Source organism: Mobula birostris, chromosome 4 (genome assembly GCF_030028105.1).
Source record: "Mobula birostris isolate sMobBir1 chromosome 4, sMobBir1.hap1, whole genome shotgun sequence".
Lineage (NCBI taxonomy): Eukaryota > Metazoa > Chordata > Chondrichthyes > Myliobatiformes > Myliobatidae > Mobula > Mobula birostris.
In genome coordinates, this window is record NC_092373.1 from 174874128 (window position 1) to 174896379 (window position 22252).

The window sequence follows — 22252 nt, forward strand, 5'->3', positions numbered from 1 at the left end:
GTTCCTTCACCCTATCAGTCTCTCCCTGCCTCAGTGGGATAAACCTATCCAGAATCTCATGTAAGTGCTTCCTAAACAACCATCACATTTTCACTGGATATTTTCCCAAGAGCATCTGTTCCCAGTTTAAGCTCCCAAGTTTCTACATAATAGCATCACAATTAGTGCTGCCCCAATTATATACTTTCTTATACTGTCTGTTCTTATCCTTATCCAATGCTATATGAAAGCTCAAGGACCTGACTAGGTTCATTGCCAGTATTAGATCCAGAAAGGCCTCTCCTCTAGTCCACTTGTCCTTCGTGGACACACCTAACAAATTCTGTCCCACCTATACTGCTTGCACTATAGATCAAATTAAGGAAGTTGTACTCATCCATGGCAACAGCCCTCTTATTTTTATACCTTTTCAAAATCTGCCTACTGGTCTAATCCTCAGTATTCCTGTTGCTAGTGGGGTCCTATAGAACTCTCCCAATGGTGATTGCTCCCTTCCTGCTCCTGAATTCCACCTCAGGTATCCAGCAGTCATTCCTGCCCTTGTGTCAGCTAAGTCCCTGTAGTGGCCACAATGTCGTAGTTCCATGTACTGATCCATGCTCCATTTGCATCACCCTTGTTTCTGATTCTTCTCGTATTAAAGTAAGTACATTTCAACTCATCCAACATGCCATGAAATTTGTTGTTTTGTGGCAGCAATACAGTTCAAGATATAAAAATAATGATAAGTTACAAAGCTAAATAGTGCAAAGACAAATAACAAGGTAGTGTTCATGGACCAATCAGAAATCTGATGACGGAGGGAAAGAAATTGTCTAGCATTCTGGATTGGGGGAGTCTCATAGTGAAACAGCAGGCTTTTTGGTCACAAATTTGGGATGGCACAGAAGTGGGAAGTCTAAATGAGGGCCATTGATGACTAATTCCACACTTTGGTAAAACACATCTGTTTATTAAATAGAAAAAATCTATATACTTTGATTCAATGATACTATAATCTTCCAGCTTCTTATTTCAAGAGAATTCATATTTGCATTGGGCAATGCAGTGCCAGATATTTTGGTTACCTTTATTTGTATCAGTCTGGCTCCCTTGCACGCCTTCCATCCGTGCTGGGTTGAGCATCGAGCTAGCAACTCAGCCTCATAAAAATAAGAAAGCCTGCTTAAAAAAAAAATGCCATCATGACGGCATCCCGATGACTCCACTCGGAGTAAAGGGCTTTCTTCTTCTTCTTACTTGTATTTACATATCTGTTGAGCTATTTGATTGGCCAGTGTTATGTGGTATTCAGCAGTCTTCAGCAGAAGCATCTGTTGCCTTGGTAGTTTACAATTATCAACCACATGAAGGTACAGACATTATAAGGTATCTTACTCATAATTCTTACACTTAACATGCTGCTTTGTGTCTTTTTTTTAAATTTTGTCTTTTTTAAGATGGCTTTGGTCAGTGTGCCTAACAGGTGTCTTATATGCAGACTGCTCAGTAATTTCTGTGATATCTCCTCTTTACAAACTGATCAGTATCTCTTTGCAAACTAATCAGTGCCCCAATGAATAAGAAGCCTGTGAAAGAACCTGTAAGGAATATTATGCTTATTTCTCTGTTTATAATTTGTTTATAAATGCGTCTAGGTAGCTTCTGTCCTCCTTGGGCTTTGCCCCTTTGAAGTGCATATTGTAATTTCAGCTCTAGATAACTGATACTGCTGAAATAACTGGACTGACAAGAATGGAATAATCTAATAAGCCAAGGCAGTAAAAGTTTCTTTCTGTTCTAGGGGCTTTTACTACTGCAACAATTAACAAAAGGCAATGCAGCCATTCAGAAGATTGTTGCATTTGAAAATGCCTTTGAGCGACTATTAGATATCATCACTGAAGAAGGAATGAGCGATGGAGGTATTTTCTGCAATTAGTAAATGAGTATTATTTTTGTTTTTATTTCTTAATCGTATAATGATCGTAACTATACTGGTGCCTTGGTGTGTGTTCAAGTTCAAGAACATATCTCGTTAAAAGCTAAAAGACATAGTAATAGTGATGTTTTCTTTCTATTTTAATGTTTAGTTTGACTTTTGGAAAGGAGATGTTGGAAATGCAGCTGTTTACAATGTGACTACTTACAGACATACCAGAGTCTGCAGATGCTGGAAATTGCAGCAATAAATATACTGCTGGTACTTAGCAGATCAAGCAGCATCTGTGGAAGGAAATGACAGGACGGTTGCCAATATAAAGAAATATCTCCTTTCTATCTTTCAGACCAGATGAAGAGTCTTGACATCAACTGTCTATTTCTCTCCACAGGTGCTATCTGACCTGCTGAGTTACTTTATTTTTTGACTATTTATGCAATTGTTACTGCACATTTAATGTTAGATGACATGATTACCAGATAACTTACCAACTTCAGACATGTTTAAAAAAAATTGATCACTAGGTGAGAACATATGCTAATTTTTGGGATAATCTGGTAGTAGCATTGCAAGACATTAGAAGTACAGTAGGTATAATAGTGCTGGTAGAACTGATGATTTTCAGGTAAATGTTGTTAAATAAGCTACTAAAATGCAAGCATGTTACAAGTATTTGATCTTTTGTACCCAAGAAAATCAGACTAAAGGAGAATGTGACTATAATTTTCTAACATCCATTTAAAAGGAAGTTGCTTTTCAAAACGAAAATTAAGGATAACCTAGAATTTACACATAATGGCTACTTTATTAGGTAAAACTGTACACGTGCTTGAAAATACAAATATCTAATCAGCTAATCGTGGTAGAAACTTAAAAAAAACAAAAGTATGCAACATGGTCAAGAAGTTCAGTTGTTCAGATCAAACATCAGAATGGGGAAGACATAAGTGACTTTAACCATGGAATTATTTTTAATGTTATACACGGTGGTTTGTGTATCTCAGAAACTGCTGATCTCCTGGGATTTTCATGCACAGCAGTCTCTACAGAGAGAATGGTGTGAAAAATAGAAAAAAAATTCCAGTGAATGACATTTCTATGGGTGAAAACACTTTGTTAATGAGAGAGTCAGAGGAGAATGGCCAGACTGGTTCAAGCTGACAGGAAGGTGACAGTAACCCAACGTGACCACTGAGTGTATAAAAAATATTCCGTGAGACCATTTGGTATTGATTTTTGAAGGAAGTCCTATGGAAATTTTGAAGGAACAAGGTATAGCTGATGCAGGGTTAGGAAGTGTATGATATGCACTTTGGTAGAAGCAATAAAAGAGTAGACTATTTTCTAAATGGAGAGAAAAATCGAATATCTGAGTCGCAAATGGTCTTGAGAGTCCTTTTGCAGGATTCCTGAAAGGTTAATTTGCTGGTTGAGTCGGCCATGAGGAAGGCAAATGCGATGTTAGCATTCATTTCAAGAAGACTAGAAAATAAAGAATGTAATGTTGAGGCTTTATAAGGCACTGGTGAAGCCTCACTTGGAATATTGTGAGCAGTTTTGGGTCCCTCATCTTAGAAATGATGTGCTGACACTGGAGAGGGTTTAAAGGAGGTTCACAAAAATGATTCCAGGATTGAATGGCTTGTCACATGAAGAGCGTTTGATGGCTTTGGGCCTGTATTCACTGGAATTCAGAAGAATGAAGGCTGACCTCATTGAAACGTGGTGAAAGACCTTGATAGAGTGGATGTAGAGTGTATGTTTCCTATAGTAAGAGAGTCTAAGGCTAGAGAACATAGCCTCAGAATAGAGGGGTGTCCTTTTAGAATGGAGATGAGAAGGAATTTCTTTAGCCAGAGAATGGTGAATCTGTGGAATTCTTTACCACAGGTGGCTGTGGAGGCCAAGTTTTTGTATATACTTAAGGCAGAGGTTTATAGATTCTTGATTGGTGAGAGAATGAAGGGATACGAGAAGAAGGTAGGAGATTGGGACTGAGAGGGAAAATGGATCAGCCATGATGAAATAGTGGAGCAGACTCAATGGGTCAAGTGGCCAAATTCTGTTCCTATATCTTATAGTCTTACATGATGGCACTTGTATCAAGGTTACTATTAATATTCCCAAAATGGAGCTGAGCTTGGGAATTGTAAGAGAAATAATGAAATTTGATGCTGTGGAGGTGGTTGGTATATTAAGTGAGGCTTTTCTTGGGCTTGGTTGGCAATGGCAAGTCAGAAGGTTCATGGAAATTTGAGATACTATATTGCGACTTAAAAGAATCAAGGTAACTATTTGAAGGGAATGGAAATGTTGAAGAAGGAATGAGTGATGGAAGCTTTTTAAGCATACATGATTAATAAATTAGCAGTGTCATTGAAACTGATTATTAGGATTGCATGAATTGCAAAACTGATATTATTTGCATAATGAGGAAAAAAATTAATCTACATTTCCAGCACACCCTGTAATTTTAATGATTTCCAAAATAATTTAATTTGATCTGATGATATCTAGTGAGTAATCTGAAGTATGGCTGTCCTTGCTTTCTGGTCACTTCAGTATATTTAAAATCTTAAATAATTGGTGAATATTAATTGAAAAGCAACAAGTAATTTCATCAATTTAACTTGCAATACCAAAAGCTCAGCAGAATTCTGTGTCAAAAATCAGACAACCCTCAAAACAATCATGTTCTTCCTCTAAAATTAAGTGCATAAATGCTTGGATGCCTTATATTTCAAGGAAATTCTGGTAATGATTTTAAATGGTTTTGACTTCTAGGTATTGTGGTTGAAGATTGTCTTTTACTGCTGCTTAACTTAATGAAGAACAACAGTTCAAATCAGAACTTTTTCAAGGAAGGTTCATACATAAAGCGCATGAAACCTTGGTTTGAAGTTGCTGAAGAGAATTCTAGTTGGTCTGCACAGAAAGTGACAAATCTTCATCTGATGCTGCAGGTATTATTTTTGGGAGTGGATAACTGAAACAAGAATGTACAAGTAAACATTTATGCAGCACATTTAGCACCATCCAGCATTTCATCGTCAACTTCATAGCCAATTAGCTGCTTTTTAATTAATATCATTCTTCAAGTTTGAACAACTTTAGGAGCATCTTTAGTATCCAGCAAGAGAGTGGCACAAATGTCCTGTATTTACGTAATGATCAAAAAGCTGATAGAGATCTGACTTCAGCCAAGCCTGAGGAGGTCATTTATCCAAAATCTGTTGGGCCCAAGCTTAACCTCAAAAGAAATGCAACAATCTGTCATTAAAGAACTGAAACTAAGTATTGAGTTCTTGCTGTCAGATAATACCATAATCATTTGGCTCATCCTTAGTACTGTTTTAACAAAGTTATTGCATCTCATTGGAGGACACTTGAAAGACAATAAATTTTTTTTTAAAACAGTCCTTTTCCTTTTATCTGCCTTGGTATGGTACGCAAAGTTGGATACATTACCCATCCACTTAAATTAATTTTCAGAATGTTCCACTGTAACAGTGATTGTAGATGAGCTTATTTACTGTTATGTTAAAACAGATTTTTTGGGGATATATTTATGGAAATCTGCAAATGTTTTGAATATTCATTCTTCTAATGCACCCAAGAGCACATGATTCCTTAACAATATTTGTATTTAATACTTCTCATTTGTGTCACTTTTCTATAAATCTGGACATTGTTAATAATCCAGTTGATTGCTAATCCAATGAATTTGAGTAGTAACTCAGTACTACGCTTTTACAATTTTTCATGGGGTTTTTTGGAATTTATTGCTGCTGTGTGACAGTCCCCAGTTTAGCTGTTCAGAGTTGTCATGTCACACTGCAGGACTTTTTTGTACATTGCCCCAGGGAATAAATTACTGCAATTCTTTGCAAACTTCATTCCACTGATTTACAAATCCTAACCTAAATCAGACTGTCCTTGGAATGTTCCAACTAATGAACAATAAAACTTTTTAATGGCATGAATTTGGACAATTTATAATTAATACAATAGAAATGTTTTCAAATAAATGTGATATTAAAGCAACTTTGTGGCAAAGTAATGTTGATGTTTCTGTCTCTGATCATTCTCTTTATAATTCTTAACTGATTTTTGATAGGAATGATCTTTTTGATGAAACAGTTTAATTGTCATTGGGTAGTCCCCAGAGTATCTTTGTTTAATTTGCCACATAGCTTTGCATTAAGTACTTGTCCTCCTTACGGCAGTCAGAGTTTCTAGTCATTAGTCTTTGTGACATGCTGTACTTTAATGTGGCTGCAATTCTCAACAGATTTGTTTCTTAGTATCATTGGAATGCACAAACAGAAGATTTCTTATGGTATGCTGATTTTACCCCCCTCTACCCCCAGTATTAGTAATTAAAATTGTCAGTTATTTCCTCCTGACAACAGTGATTTTGGTTTTGCTCTTTATGCCAATATTTTATTAACTGCAAGAGAAATAAATAGATTCACAGTAGTGCAATGCTGTTACAGCTCAGGGTGTCAGAGTTAGGAGTTCAATTCCAGTGTCCTCTTTATATATAAAAAAAAAAGTTTATATGTTCCTCCTTTGTGCGTATGAGTTTCTTCTGGGTGTTCCCACATTCTAAAGACCTACTGGTTAGTAAGTTAATTGGTCATTGCAAATTGTCCTGTGATTAGGCTGGCATTAAATAGGTGGGTTGCTGGATGACGCAGCTCAAGGGGTCAGAAGGGCCTGTCCCATGCTGTATCTTTAAATAAAATAAAATATGTATAGTGCCTGTAAAAAGTATTCACCCCCCTTGGAAGTTTTCATGTTTTATTGTTTTATAACATTGAATCACAGTGAATTTTTTGACACTGATCAACAGAAAAAGTGAAAACAGATCGCTACAAAGTGATCTAAATTAATTACAATTATTAAACACAAAATAATTGATTGCATAAGTATTCACCCCTTTCAAGTCAGTATTTAGTAGATGTATCTTTGGCAGCAATTATAGCTTTGAGTCTGTGTGGATAGGTCTCTATCAGCTTTGCACATCTGAACTCTGCAATTTTTTGCCCATTCTCCTTTACAGAACTACTCAAGGTCTATCACATTGCATGGGGATCGTGAGTGAACAGTCCTTTTCAAGTCCAGCCACAAATTCTCAATTGGATTGAGGTCTGGACTTGGTCACTCCAGGACATTAACTTTGTTTTTAACCCATTCTGTAAAGCTTTGATTTTATGTTTGGGGTAATTGTCTTGCTGGAAAACAAATCTTCTTCCAAGTTGCAGTTCTCTTGCAGACTGTGTCAGGTTATCCTCTAGGATATCTTCGTCTCTTGCTGCATTCGATTTACCCTTTACCTTCACAAGCCTTCCAAGGCCTGTTGCAGTGAAGCATCTCCATAGCACAATGAAGCGACCACCATGCTTCATGGGAGAGATGGTCTGTTTTTGATGATGTGAGGCGTTTGGCTTATGCCAAACATAGTGTATAGTCTTAAACAGGAGGAATTCTGCAGATGCTGGAAATTCAAGCACACACATCAAAGTTGCTGGTGAATGCTGCAGCAGGCGTATAGTCTGATTGCCAAAAAGCCCAATTTTTGGTTTCATCAGACCATAGAACCTTCCAGGTGACTTCAGAGTCTCCCACATGCCTTCTGGCAAACTCTAGCTTAGATTTCATGTGAGTTTTTTTCAACATTGGCATTCTATTTGCCACTCTTCCATAAAGCTGTGACTGGTGAAGCACCCAGGCAACAGTTGTTGTATGTGCAGTCTCTCCCATCTCAGCCACTGAAGTTCGCAACTTCCAGAACTGTCATAGGTCTCTTGGTGGCCTCTCTCACAAGTCTCCGTCTTTTACGGTCACTCAGTTTTTGAGGACACCTGCTGTCGGCAGATTTACAGTTGTACCATATTCTTTTCATTTTTTGATGATAAACTTTACTCCAAGGGATATTCAATTACTTGGAAATGTGCTTTTCAGTAATCATTTTGTGGAGTTGTTTGGAGCGCTATTTTGCCTTTATAGTGTAGTTTTTGCCAGGATACTGATTCACCAGCAGTTGGATCTTCCAGATACAGGTGTATTTTTACTACAGTTAATTGAAACACCTTGACTACATAAGGTGATCTCCATTTAACTAATTCTAAAACCATTTGGTAGCACCAGTGATTTGATGTGCCATATTAAAAGGGGTGAATACTTAAGCAATCAATTATTTGTGTTTTATATTTGTAATTAATTTAGATCACTTTGTAGAGATCTGTTTTCACTTTGACACGAAAGTCTTTTTCTGTTGATCAGTTTTTTTTAAAAAGCCAAATTAAATCCACTGTGATTCAGTATTGTAAAACAATAAAACATGAAAACTTCGGGGGGGGGGGCTTTTTATAGGCACTGTAAATATGTCTGGTTCAGATTATGATCTAGCTGGAGATGGGTTTTATAAGAGGTGATGTTTGTTCATAATGTTTTGTTCAGTTGCAGTCTTGTTCCTTGGATGTTTGTTGAAACACTGAGGAAAGTAGGTCTCAGCACTTGAGATTGCTCCAGGCTATCCAGATTAGTGTTTAATCATATTGGTTTACTGCACATGCCATCTAATATCTTTCCTGGACTTCTTTACTTGGAACAATAGGAATATGCATCATGATTTCCAACATAACCTAGAGGGACCTAAAAGGAAAAGAACAGAGCACCTTCTAAAAGATGAAGAGTTTGGAAGCAGTGCTGCTGCAGAGACTTTGTAGTTGTTGGTCTGTGTACAGGAATGATTCAAGTGTTATGGGCGCAGACTGATAAAAATAAAAAGGGGTATTTGGAATGCTGAATTGGTATACAAGAGAGAAGTTATCCCACACCTATATGAAGCCTTAGTTGGACTTCACCTGAAGTACTGTGAGCGGTTTTTGGTTAACCTGTAGGGAAGATGTGTTGGCATTTGTGAGAGTACAATATAGGCTTATAGAAAGACACCTGGTTTTGAAGTGGGTTAAGTAGTAAGGAGCTGGTATAGTTATTGGTAGAAAGTTTGAGAGTGATTTTGATTGATTTTCAGGATAATTAGGTAAGTGGATAAATAGGTGACAAGTCACTGTTTCTGCTGGTTGAGGAATCCAGAAGTAGTAAATCTAAAGTTGCAGCCTGACCTTGTCGGAGTGAATTAGGATACATGCACAGTAGTAAAACAGTTGTAACTCCTCCCTAAATCAGTTTATAATACTTCAGTTGTCAAATTTAAATCTATTAAGCAAAGATGTTAAGGGAAGTTGACCAAAAAAAAAAGATTGGTTTAGTTTCCTTGGCAAGAGTCTTTTTTTTATTATTACTATTGACTGTAAGGTCCTGCCTAGTTGTAAATTAACTTTAACATCAATAAAACCTTGTAAATTCTTGAAATATACATTTACTTTATTAATTTCCCATCCACACAATTGTTTGCCAAGGTTGATCATAATGTTCAGTATACTGTCCTTGATTATCAGGCTAATACGTGGATGTTCCCTTTGCAAACAAATGTCCCACACAGCTGCATCATAAGATTTAAGCTGTCCACCAACTCCCATGACAGATTTTTCTGATTAGTTAAGTTGATGCACACAGTAATGCATATAAGGGAAATTAACTCTTGAATTACTTGTGCTTGGCAAGTAATAGTCAGATATCCAAACTTGTTAAAATCTCATTAATTTGTATATTATTGCAACTGAATTTACAATGCGCATTTTCTCTATGGTTGCAAGATGGGACAGGTTGAAAACAGTCCTGGATGTGAATTGTTTTATTCTCTGCAAAACTGAGTATATTTCATGTGATTTTGTTTTAATCTTTAGTTGGTTAGAGTGCTGGTGTCTCCAGTGAATCCACCTGGAGCTACAAGCAGTTGTCAGAAGTCAGCATTCCAGTGTGGCTTGCTGCAGCAATTGTGCACCATCCTGATGGCAACCGGAGTTCCTGCTGATATTCTCACTGAGGTGAGTTGCTTGCAATTTTATTGGTAGAATTAGACCATTTGGCCCTGCAGGTCTATGCCCATCTTTATGCTCTACATCAGTACGTTTCAACCTTGAATCACCATAATAGATATTCTTTTCATTTTATTTATTCCTCTCATATGGTGGATTTCAGTTAATTGGGCCATCGGTTAATTGAGATAGCTGCTTATTTGGTACAACTCTTAAAGAACAAACACTAATCGAGTAAATAGCCAGGATTCCCTTCATTGATTTGGGACAGTATGCCACTTAATTCGGGCAGGAGACAGTTGCCGAACAATTTCTAAATAGCGTTAGTCACATGTATTAGCGTGGCCGTTAGGTTCCATACCATGCTTCAAATTAACAGTTTTTAAATAGTGTCAGTTATGTGCGTTTATGTTTAAAAAGCAGTGATTTTTGTCACTGGTAGTTGGTGAGAAATGAAGCAGTAAGACAATTTGGAACTGTAATGCTAACTGTGGTTTTAAGCATTAAGGCCTGGAGATGCCAAAAACGGCCAAGAGTAAAAATGAAACAATTTCATTGCTTCAAGTTAGAAAGTATGGAGAATTTGAAATTATTGATAATCATCTTGAATATTACAATGAAAGTGAAGGTTTGGAAGATCATTGAAAGATTTGTATGGAGGCAATCCATTATCTGCACTAGGTTTCTGTGCTGATTTTGTTCATTTACGGTCAAACTTTACAGCTTTCGATCACTCATACCAACAATAAGAGAATGACAACTCAGAGTCCTAGGACACATCATGTGGAAAGATGAACTAGAAAAACTCATACTCTCTGAAAGATTGAGGGGAGCAAACCTAGAGGAAGACCTCGGCTTATGTACAAACGTTTGTACATCAAAAGCATAGCCAGGTGGCTACACATCGAGAAAATGGAAGTCATCCAAAAAACGAAGGATAGATCTATATGGAAAACCATGGTCATCAAAGTCCGCATTGGATATGGTACCTAGACAGACAGACAGACTGTCAAGCAAAAGAACATGACAATGTATATTGCATAATTTCCTCTGTTGTAACTATTAGGAGCTAATACAGGTCCACAATCCCCTATCTGAAATCCTTGGGGCCAGTTGCATTTCGGAATTCAGAATTTTTCGGATTTCAGACCCCCCCCCCCACCCCCCAACCCCGATACCAAAAAACACGTATGCTCAAGTCCCTTATTTAACCTGTGTCAGTGCGGTGGACTTTAGGACCTGGTGGCGCACCAAACCTACGCACATCCTCCCGTGTGCTTTAAATCATTTCTAGATTACTTATAATACCTAATACAATGTAAGTGCTATGTAAATAGTTGTTATACTGTATTGTTTAGGGCAGGGGTCCTAAACAATACAGTATAACCGCGGACCGGTTTAATATTGACAATATTCTTGCGGACCGGCCCGGGGGGCAGGGGGGGGGCAGTGGAATATAGGTGATAAGTCAACTATGTCACTTATCAGTGGCTAATACACTCAATTTCGTTTCTAAAAGGGTATATCTAACGAATTTAATATTAAGCACACAGCGCATATTTTGCTCGCATGAATATAGTGATAAGTCAATTATAAGGGGGTTCCTCATGTCCAGTCTATTCCGCAATTTAGTTTTCATTGCATTTATTGCAGGAAACTCAGCTTCGCAGAGATATGATGTTGGAAATGGAAGCAATGTTTTCAGTGCTTTCGTGGCTATCTCAGGATATTTAGCCTTGACTTTGATCCAGAATGTTGGCAGAGATGTTATGTCAAACATACTTTTCAGCTCACCGTCATTTGCAAGCTCAAGGAGTTGATCTTCTTCTCGCGCTGATATGGATGATTCACCGGGGACATTCACAAATGAGTCACGGACCCATTCCTTTGCACGTCTGGGGTCATTTGCAGTTGGGGAGTAACGCTCGAATTCTGTCGACTGCGAAGATAGGTGATTGCGCACCAGCTGTGAGAAGGTCGGTGCAGCCTCAGTCTCTCCCAAAATCCCAGCTAATGTTGGGAACATGTCAAATATGCTCCTGTCCGCTCGCCGTCCCCACAGTTCCAGTTTGGCTTTGAAAGCAGACACTTTATCTGCCAACTTGAAGACAGTTGTCATTCTCCCCTGAAGTGACAAATTGAGTTCATTGAGTAGGTTGAAGATGTCACACAGATAAGCGAGTTTTGCTATCCACTCATCGTCACAGTGGTGACTTTTTTCTTGAAAGAAATCTCTGTAGCTGCTCTCTTATCTCAAAAACCCTGGCCAGGGCTCTTCCCCCATGATAGCCACCTGACTTCAGTGTGTAAGAGAAGGCATTTGTGCTCTGCATCCATTTCCTCGCAAAGCTGCTCAAACAGTCGTGAGTTGAGGGCTTTTGCTATGATGTGATTGATAACTTCAACAATGTCACTCAATATGCTTTTAAGATCAGGTGACATTTTCTTGGCTAGCCAGCATTTCCCTGTGTGTGATACAGTGTGTAGACTGGCATTCAGGAGCAACCTCTTTGACCCGGGTAGTGAAACCAGACTCGTTAAGCCGTTCCAACAGCTGGGCTTCGATGTCCTCCACTATGTCATCAATTCTCCTTGAAACTGTGGTAGCTGAAAGAGAAACCTGTGCCATCTTGTTAACTGCAGCTTCTCCCAACAGTTCACGGCTCATGTCCTTGGCAGTAGGCAGAATCAATTCTTCACCAACAGTGAAAGGCTTCTTAGCCTTAGCAATATGGCTAGCCACCAAGTACGATGCTCTCAGAGCAGCAGCATTTGTGGAGGTGGTTGCTGTCAGCACTTGCTTCTGTTCGGCTTGCTCACGTTTTTTCTACTCAAAAAACTCAACGGGTTTGTCTTTAAGTGCAGGGTGCTTGGATTCAAGATTCCAAAGCAGTTTTGAGGGCTTCATTGCCTCATTGTCTCCACATATCACACACAGGGGGCTTGGAGCATGCGAGTCACCAGTCGTAATAAAGCAATATTTTATGTACGGCTCATTGTATTTTCTGTTGAAGGAAGCTTTTTTTTTGCAGTCTCGGCTTCAGCTGTCGCTGCGTTATCATCATCGCTAGGCTTTTTCTGACCCCTACCATCTCTTCCAAAGAAACTCTCAAGCGACATTTGTTTTTTACTCATCGAGTAGTTGCAGGTTAATGACTGACTGATGTCCTCACGTGGGTAATGACTTCACGTGCGTTCAAGTTCAACAGTGGGCACGACAGGGAATGAGGAAAGGTGCAGCTGACTCATATCGTTTCATATCGCCAAATCATATTATTTCCTCGCGGCCCGGTAGCACATGCTTTGCGTCCTGGTACCGGTCCGCGGCCCGGTGGTTGGGGACCACTGGTTTAGGGAATAATGACACGAAAAATTTTTATTTCCAACAAAAACATTCAATAAAACATAAAAATATACAGCTTCAAGTGAACCGAATCAAGCATATGGTAAATGACTATTGGAATAAATGTAGAACGTCACTGTCACTATAAAACTTCAGTAACTTGTCTTTCTGTTTATTTAAATCATATGCAGTGGTAGTTCCGACACTATTTTCTTCAGTAAGATGCTGCACAGACACACCATAATCAAGCTTCTGCAATAACTCCACTTTCTGCATTACTGATAATCATAGATGTTTCCTTCTCTTTTTCTCATTGTTACCTATAGGGGTATCTGCAGCTCTTTTTGACATTTTCACAGTGAAATTAAACACGAAGTCAACAGTGAACACAAAATATCAGCGAACAGCAAATGCATGTGTAACCAGTATGAGTGCTGAGCCACAACTGACGTCTGGCGGCCTCTGCTAGTACTGCCACGTCACACCTGAGTAACGTCAGCTGTTGGCGAAAAAAAACTTCAGTTTTCGGAGCTTTTTGGATTTCAGAATTTCATATAAAGGAATATGCACCTGTGTGCAGTTTTGTAGTACTGTAGATGTATTGGTAGTATTCTAATTTGTTCTGTATTTTATTTAAATACATAAATTTAAATAAAATTTATTTATTAATTTATTTATTTATCAGTTAAAAGGTGATTTGTCTTTTTTTTTTTAATAACTCTGTTTCCATGAAACTTCAGCTAAATGGGCCAGCCACTTAATTGAGCTAAAATGTACTGGCCCCAGTGTGACCCAGTTAACTGGAATCCACTGTATTTCTACATAAGTTACTTGTTGAAACAGTAAAACAACACATTTTGTTTCTAAATAACCTACAATATGAGGCATGTTGCTATCAAATGCTTTAGATCTACTTGTTATTAACAGAAGATATAACTTAATATTGCCTTTGTGTTACTAAAACTGTTCCAAATGTTGTGCAGATGTTGCAGCTCCATATTTGTAGTACTTACAATGTGGACTAGTCCAAAGCAATTGAATTGAAAGAAATTACCCCAAACCAGGCGGGTTATTCTTTGACATTCACAAAGAGTTTAAAATGATGTTCAATTTAAAGCAGATTCTGGAGTTCAGAAAATAGTCCAGGAGCTGTAAGAGGAGAATTTGAGCAGTGACTGTGTTGGCATGAAGCTAAATGAGAAAAATGCCTTGGTTTAGGTTCATGTCAGACTGGCCCCAAAGCGCACATTCACTGGTGTGGAATTGCTGCTGCATGCTGATATACTAGATGCTCTGAATTTGAAGAGGAATTGTTTCTCTTTGATTAGAATTAAGAGCTTTATTTTGGCTGTGATGTGCTTTTGAGCTGGGACTACTTGCTATTAAAACTGGCTGTTTGGAACGGATATCCCATTGCATTTTACTAATGTCAGTTGTGTCTATAAATTCTTTGTTTATAAATGTCCAATGTCCCTGTCGAGTCGGATTTCTTTTTCTTCTTTGAACATGTGCAGCTTCCCCACTTGAAAGAGATTGAATACGTCTACCTGAAGGTTTTTTAACTAGATTCCACTCAATGACCAAAAAACTTTTCCTTTTTTCCTCCTTTTATTTTTTGCAAGTGCGGCAGTTTGATAGTTCCATTGGTTCCATCAACCATTAGACATTAGACATTGGTCACTAGTTATTAGACATTAGTCACTAGTCACTAGACATTAGACACTAGTCATTAGTCACTAGTCATAAGTGATAAGGTGAAAAAACTTGCTACCTCTCTGGACTCTGACCTGCACACTCTCCGCTCCCTCATAGACCATTATGTTTTCAAATCGGGCGACCCTTCCGGAAGGTTCCCGAGCTCTTAAACTTTGTGCCATTTCCCAGAAGCGCCTGCGCACGATGATCCCCATGACATGAAGCTAGCGCTAACCCAAAACGCAGTGACAGCAGTGCTCTTTTCCATGAAACAGCCTCTCAAGTTACTTAAAGTTCAGCATCTTACCACAGATTCCAACGCTGCTCCCGGACTGCCGCTGTGATGCTGCCGGGTCCTCCCGAAGTTCCGGGCAGAAGCAGCACTCAGGCAGCGGGTTCCATCCGGTCTATCAGTGGATTCTCGCTATTACTTTTAAACCTTATTTTCTTTTGCCTCTAGGTCCCAATACTTTCTAGAAACTCTAGTTTGACTTGACAGTCCCAAATTGCTGTTACGTTACCAAATTACTTTTGTAAATGCAGTCATTCTTCTAATAAGTTTATTCAAAGTACATTGCATATGTACTATATACAACCTTGAGATTTGTCTCCCTACAGACAGACACAGAACAAAACAATAGAACCCATTAAAGAAGAAAACTGCCGGAGCCTATTTCATGCCATCTTAGAAGCCCGCCTTTAGCTAATTTGATGCGCTTCACATGATATTCAGTGCTCTGAGCCTTTTCTTGATTTCAAGGCATATGAACCAGACAATATTTCAACTGAAACACGAGGAAATCTGCAGATGCTGGAAATTCAAGGAACACACACAAAATGCTGCATTCCACCAGCATTTTGTGTGTGTTGCTAATATTTCAACTGTATTGCTGAAGACATGACTACTATAGGCTATATCTCTAGGCAAGCTATTCTAGAATAAGTAGATCTCTTGGTCTTGCAAAACTGCCCATTTATAGACACAATAATCTCATGTCAATCAGCAGAATGTAGAAAGTTGCTAGCAATCAGAATCAGAAACAGATTTAATATCATCGGTGTATATCGTGAAGTTTAACTTTATTGCAGCAGTACAATGAAATACGTGATAAATATAGAGGAAAAAACTGAGTTACGTTAAGTATATATGTATTAAATAGTTAAAGATAAAACAAATAGTGCAAAATAATAAAAAAAAAGTGAGGTAGTGTTTATGGGTTCAAACTCCATTTGGAAATCAGATGGCAGAGGGGAAGAAGCTGTTTCTGAATTGCTGAGTGTGTGCTTTCAGGCTTCTGTACCTTCTTCTCAAAGGTAACAGTGAGAAGAGGGCATGTCATGGGTGATGGGGATCCTTAATGATGGATGCAGCCTCCCTATGGCACAGCTCCTTGAAGATGTCTTGGATGCTACTGATGCTAGTGCCCATGATAGAGCTGACTGATTTTACAAGTTTCTGCAACTTATTTTGATCTTGTGCAGTTGCTCCCCCTACCCCCATACCAGACAGTGTTGTAGCCAGTCAGAATGCTCTCCACAGTACACTTGTAGAAGTTTTCAAGTGTTTTATTTGACAAACCAAATCTCCAGAAACTCCTAATGAAATATAGCCACTGTCTTGCCTTCTTTATATCTGCATCAATATGCTGTGTCCAGGTTAGGTCCTTAAGAGATATTGACACCCAGGAACTTGAAGTTGCTCACTCTATCCACTTCAGATCCCTCTGAAGATTGGTTTGTGATCTCTCGTCTTACTACTCCTAAAGTCCACAATCAGCTCTTTGATCTTGCTGACGATGAGTGCAAGGTTGTTGCTGCAAATCCACTCAACTAATCTGGTGTATCTCACTGTTGTGCGCTGTTTTATCACCATCAGAAATTCTGCCAACAATGGTAGTATCATCAGCAAATTTATAGGTGCTGTTTAGCTATGCCTAGCCACACAGTCATGGGTGTAGAGAGAGTAGAGCAGTGAGCTAAGCACACATCCCTGTGGAGCACCAGTGTTAATTGTCTGTGAGGTGGAGATGTTATTTCCATTCAGTACAGATTAAGGCCTTTTGGTTAGGAAATCGAGGATCCAATTCCAGAGGGAGGTACAGAAGCCTAGGTTCTGTAGATTTTTGATCAGGATTGTGGGAATGATGGTATTAAATGCTGAGCTATAGTCAATAAACAGTATGCTGACATGGGTCCAGGTGATCCAAGGCTGCACGGAGAGCCATTGAGATCACGTCTACTGTAGACCTGTTGTGGCAATAGGCAAATTGCAGTGGGTCCAGATCCTTCCTGAGTCAGGTGTTAATTATAGCTATGATCAACCTCTCAAAGCATTGAATCACTGTAGATGTGAGCACTACTGGGCGATAGTCATTGAGGCAGGTCACACTGCTGTTCTTGGGCACTGGTAGAATTGTTGCTTTTTGGAGCATATGGGAACTTCTGTCTGTAGCAGTGAGAGATTGAAAATGCAGTATTTATTTGTCAATAATCTGCTCAGCAGTGTTTAGTTCTAGTTGTTCCAGAATCATTTAACATTTTCCAGACCTCTTTACAATCTTGGCTCAAACATGGGCACTAGAATTCAATTTTGAGGCAAAAGTGACCTATTATCAACATCCAAACAACACTTGAACCAATAGTAAGGTGTGAGAGAGAGCCCTGGCAAAACTGATCAATGAGCATTAGCAGAAATAGCTTTACTGACTGTCTCACCTCGCATAAGGAAAGTGGTTTATAGTCAGAGGTCACACCAGTCTTTCTCTGGGACAGTTAGGAATGGACAATAATCTTGATAGTGATGTCACCACTGTGTAAATGAGCAAAGAAAAAGCATCACCCAATTTGTATAGTGCGTGATCCCATAAAATGCCATGACATAATATTCAGCTTTTCTGTTTTAACCAAATTAGAAATGAGTAATGTTTATTCCAGTTATACTCGGCACTTATCGTTCCTGTGACCTCTGATTTTTGCCTTCGATTTTCATGTTTATATAGACCATTAACACAGTATCTGAAGTTATCAGAGGGTCCCAGGTAAACCAGGATTACTTTGCTTCTGTGAATGCACCTTCCAATCCACCAAGGTAAGATGAAAGAAGAAATATTTTGTATAGCGTACTCGTATGCAATCTGTGAATATCGATCCCTGCACAGGAGAAAACAGTTTAAGCTGCTATTCTTCTATAATGTTATTAATTGAGTCTAGAGACATACAGTGGTCACTCTATCAGGTACAGGAGGTACTTAAAGTGGGCACCGAGTGTATGTTCATGGTTTTCTATTGCTGTAGTCCATCCACTTGAAGGTTCAACATGTACATTCAAAGATGCTGTTCTACACACCCCACTGTTGTAGTGCGTGGTTATTTGAGTTGCTGTTGCCTTCATGTCCAGGCAAGAGGTGTCATTACTAGTCAGTGAAAATGCCACAGCAGTGCACAGTCAGGACAGACTGGAGAACTCATCTAGTGAGGTTTTACGGGTGGAACTGAGGAATAAGAAGGGTTAATAGGGCTATAGACCACCCAACAGTCTGTGAGATTTACAGAAACAAATTTGTAGAGAGATCTCAAGAAACATAAGGTTGTTATACTGTAATAGGTGATTTTTACTTCTCATATATTGACTGGGGCTCCCATCCTGTAAAAGAACTGGTTGGGAAAGAGTTTGTCAAGTGTGTTCAGGAAAGTTTCCTGAATCAGTACACAGAAGTCCCACTGAGAGCTAGTGTGAAACTTGATCTGCTTTTAGGAAATGAAACAGGGCACGTGACAGAAATTTGTGTCGGGGAACACTTTGCATTTAGTGATCATAATGCCATTAGTTTCAAAAGTAAATATGCAAAAAGATAGGTCTGGTACGTGGTTGAGTCAGGCCATTTTTGATGGTATCAGGAGGGATTTGGCAAGTATATATTGGGGCAGGCTGTTTTGTGGCATAGGTGTATTTGGTAAGTGGGAGACCTTCAAAAGTGAAATTTTGAGAGTATTAAAGGTTGTATGTGCCTGTCAGAATAAAAGGCATGGATAACAAGTTTAGGGAACCTTGGTTTTTGAGAGATATTGAGAGATTTTGAGAGATACTTAGTTAGGGGAAAAAAAAAAGGTGCATAGCAGGTAAAGGGAGGTAGGAACAAATGAGGTACTTGAGTATAAGAAATGCAAGAGAACACTTAAGATAGAAATCAGTATGGCTAACGGGAGGCATGAGGTTACTCGAGCAGACAAGGTTAAGGAGAATCCTAAGGACTTCTGCAGATATGTTAAAAGCAAAAAGATAGCAAGGGATAAAATTGGTCTTCTGGAAGACTAGAATAGTAATCTGTTTGTGGAACCAAAAGATATGGTGGAGATCTTAAATGGATTTCTTACATCTGTATTTACTTGGGAAATGGATACAGAGTCCATAGAAGTGAGGCAAAGCAGCAAGGTCATAGACACTATACAGATTGTAGAGGAGGATGTGTTGACTATCTTGAAGCAAATCAGGGTGGACAAATCCCAGGGCCTGATAAGGTGTTCCCTTGGACCCTGTGGGAGGCAAGTGCAGAAATTATAGGAGTCCTAGCAGAGATATTTAAATCGTCCTTAGCAACAGGTAAAGTACTGGAGGATTAGAGGATAGCTAATGTTGTTCCTCTGTTTAAGAAAGGCTCTAAGAATAAACCAGGAAATTATAGGCTGATGAGCCTGACATCAGTAGAGTCATAGAAAAGTACAGCACAGAAGCAGCTCTTCAGCCCATCTAATCCATGCCAAAAACACTTAAACTGCCTACTCCCATCGACCTGGACAGGACCATAACCCTCCATACCCCAACCATTCAGATGCCTATCCAGACTTCACTTAAACGCTGAAATCAAGCTTGCATGCATCACTTGCACTGGTAGCTTGTTCCAAACTCCCTCGGCCCTCTGAACAAAGAAGTTTCCCCTCCTGTTCTCCTTAAACTTTTGACTTTTCACCTTAACCCATAATCTCTGGTTATAGTCCCATCCATCCTCAGTGGAAAAAGCCTGCTTGCATTTACTCGATCTATACCCCTCAAAATTTGGATGCCTCTATCAAATCTCCTCAATCATCTACGTTCTAAGGCATAAAGTTCTAACCTATTCATTCTTTCCTTATAACTCCAGACCTGGCAACATCCTTTTAAATTTTCTCTGTACTCTTTCAACCTCATTCACATCTTTCCTGTAGGTAGGTGACCAACACTGCACACAATACTCCAAACTTTCGAGGAAGTTACCAGGAAAGTGGATGAAAGCAAGGCAGTGGATATTGTCTTCATGGACTTCAGCAAGACATTTGACAATATCTCACATGGGAGGTTGATCAGAAAGGTTCAGTTGCTTGTGTTGCGTACCCCGTAACTGGGTTGCCAAACCAGCAGAAATGGATCACTCAGTTGGAGTCTGGACTACTAGAACTAAGAAAGTTTTATTAAAGAAACAAGCAACACAGTACTCTAATCAAAAGGATAATAAATGCTACAGTTCAGCAATGATAAACACACATATACACAGAATTAAGATAACAGGATCAATCAAGCTCTATCGTCGTCTAGGGGTAAATGACCAGTTTCAAAGTGACGCAAAGTTCAGTTCAATTGAATTCAGTTCAATTTGCAGTAATCACTGCCGTGGGAGATGGACAGTGTGGGGGAAGGAGAGAGAGAGCAAAACGAATGAATATTCAAATGGCTTCCACACAGACCTTCGATATTCTTCGCAGTCAGCTTTCGGGCGAGCCCTTTGTGATGTCTTCTGAGGTCACTGACTGTGACCCCTCCGTTTCCAGATACGATCGTTTCTCTGCGGTGAACGTGACACCCAGGCAAGGGCGGACACACACCAGGTTCCTGCTGATCGTGCCTTTCCACCCTGTGCATCTATGGCTTGGTCCCGCGACCAGCCTTCCAAAACTTCCCACCGACTTATGGGAGGCGCACCACTTCCAGGGTCTCGTTACCTCGGGGTGTCTTGTGTGTCCTGTCTTAGCGAACCTGTCCCTTTTTATCCCCCTGCTGGGATATCGCCTGTCCATCACTTCAGACAGTTCGGGGTTCAAAGGGGGAGCCGATCTTGACAGCTCTCCTTCCGTTAAACTCTCCCGTCCCTTCATTAACATCTCCAAATGCTGCTCCATTGTTTTCCTTATCTCTCTTTCTTCTGAAGACAGGTGGCAGACCAACTGCTGATCCCACTGGTGCCAGCACAGGACAGCTAACATCTTAATCTATGTGTATTCTCGTTACACCTCCCACCTTTAAGGATTTTTACCGGGGTAAAAATTACAAACATGAATACATTATTTGATACACACAAATATACATCTTTATCAGCTATTTGGCTAATACAGCGAATTTTAAGTTGTCAACACCTGACAGACAGTCAGCCATCACATTTTCTGTTCCTTTTATATGTATTATTAGTAATCCCTTAGACCAGGCCCCAACTTAGCAAACTTCATAGTGGCCAAAAACACTGATGAATTGCGATCAATGTAACCTCTCATTGGGTTTCGTCCCGGACCACAATAACAAGGTTCGTCCCATTCCGACTTAGTCTTCTCTCGCAAGGGCTTAGTAGGAGGGGGAGGGGTAGTAACCGCAGAGTTATTGCAAAACTTCCTACAGTACCCCACCATCTCCAAGAGCCTTCTGAGGGCCCTCTTGTCTGTCGGGTTTGGGATGTCAGAGATAGCCCGCACTTTAGCTTGCATCGCTGCCAGCTGCCCCTGTGTCACCACAATTCCCAGATAAGTGACCTTCGTGTGGCCGAACTCATTTTTTCAAGGTTCACTATCAAGCTGGCTTCAGACAGCCGTATTACATCGCCAATACACACCTCTGTGTTCGTCAGCCCTTTCGTCACTGAATTACTCATTCTATAGGGATGTTGCTCACTAGGCTGGCCTAGCGTAACAAACACCACCCAGCGTCCCAGTTCTTTGCATCGCCTCGAGACAATCAAACACACGTGTGCGAGTCGTTTAATTACTTCTCCTAAAGAGTCGCTTTGTTCGGGGATTAAGGGAGAGACCTTATCAGCAGAGCTGGCCAAAACAATAGCCTTCTCCCATCTGGTTGGTACCATACTCATCTTTTCAAAATGGTTTTCTTCTCTTATCAGGGGGACCCTAGCTTCATTGATTTCTGCGCTAACACCAACTAGGTTTGTTAGCATATCAAAAGCCTGTGACCGTCTCAGTTCGTGTCTGCCATAATCAATAACATCCTTCCTCCTGTGCAGCCGGTAAACCTCTTTCATTATTCCACCAACTGTTTCCTCCAGCACCGCAAAATGTCCACCGGGGGGTACCTTGTGGGCCAGGTTAAAA

General features: G+C 39.7%; 1 protein-coding gene across 6 annotated transcripts in view; it reads left to right on the forward strand.

Annotated features, from left to right (window-relative positions):
* Nucleotides 1–22252, forward strand: part of uso1 (USO1 vesicle transport factor) — a 136637-nt gene that overhangs the window by 49592 nt on the left and 64793 nt on the right. For all 6 annotated transcript variants that reach the window (XM_072256533.1, XM_072256532.1, XM_072256535.1 and 3 more), the window contains 4 exons: nucleotides 1784–1904; nucleotides 4706–4884; nucleotides 9739–9879; nucleotides 17908–17996. In XM_072256533.1, coding sequence (XP_072112634.1) covers nucleotides 1784–1904; nucleotides 4706–4884; nucleotides 9739–9879; nucleotides 17908–17996 — 530 coding nt within the window. The remainder of the gene's footprint in view (nucleotides 1–1783; nucleotides 1905–4705; nucleotides 4885–9738; nucleotides 9880–17907; nucleotides 17997–22252) is intronic.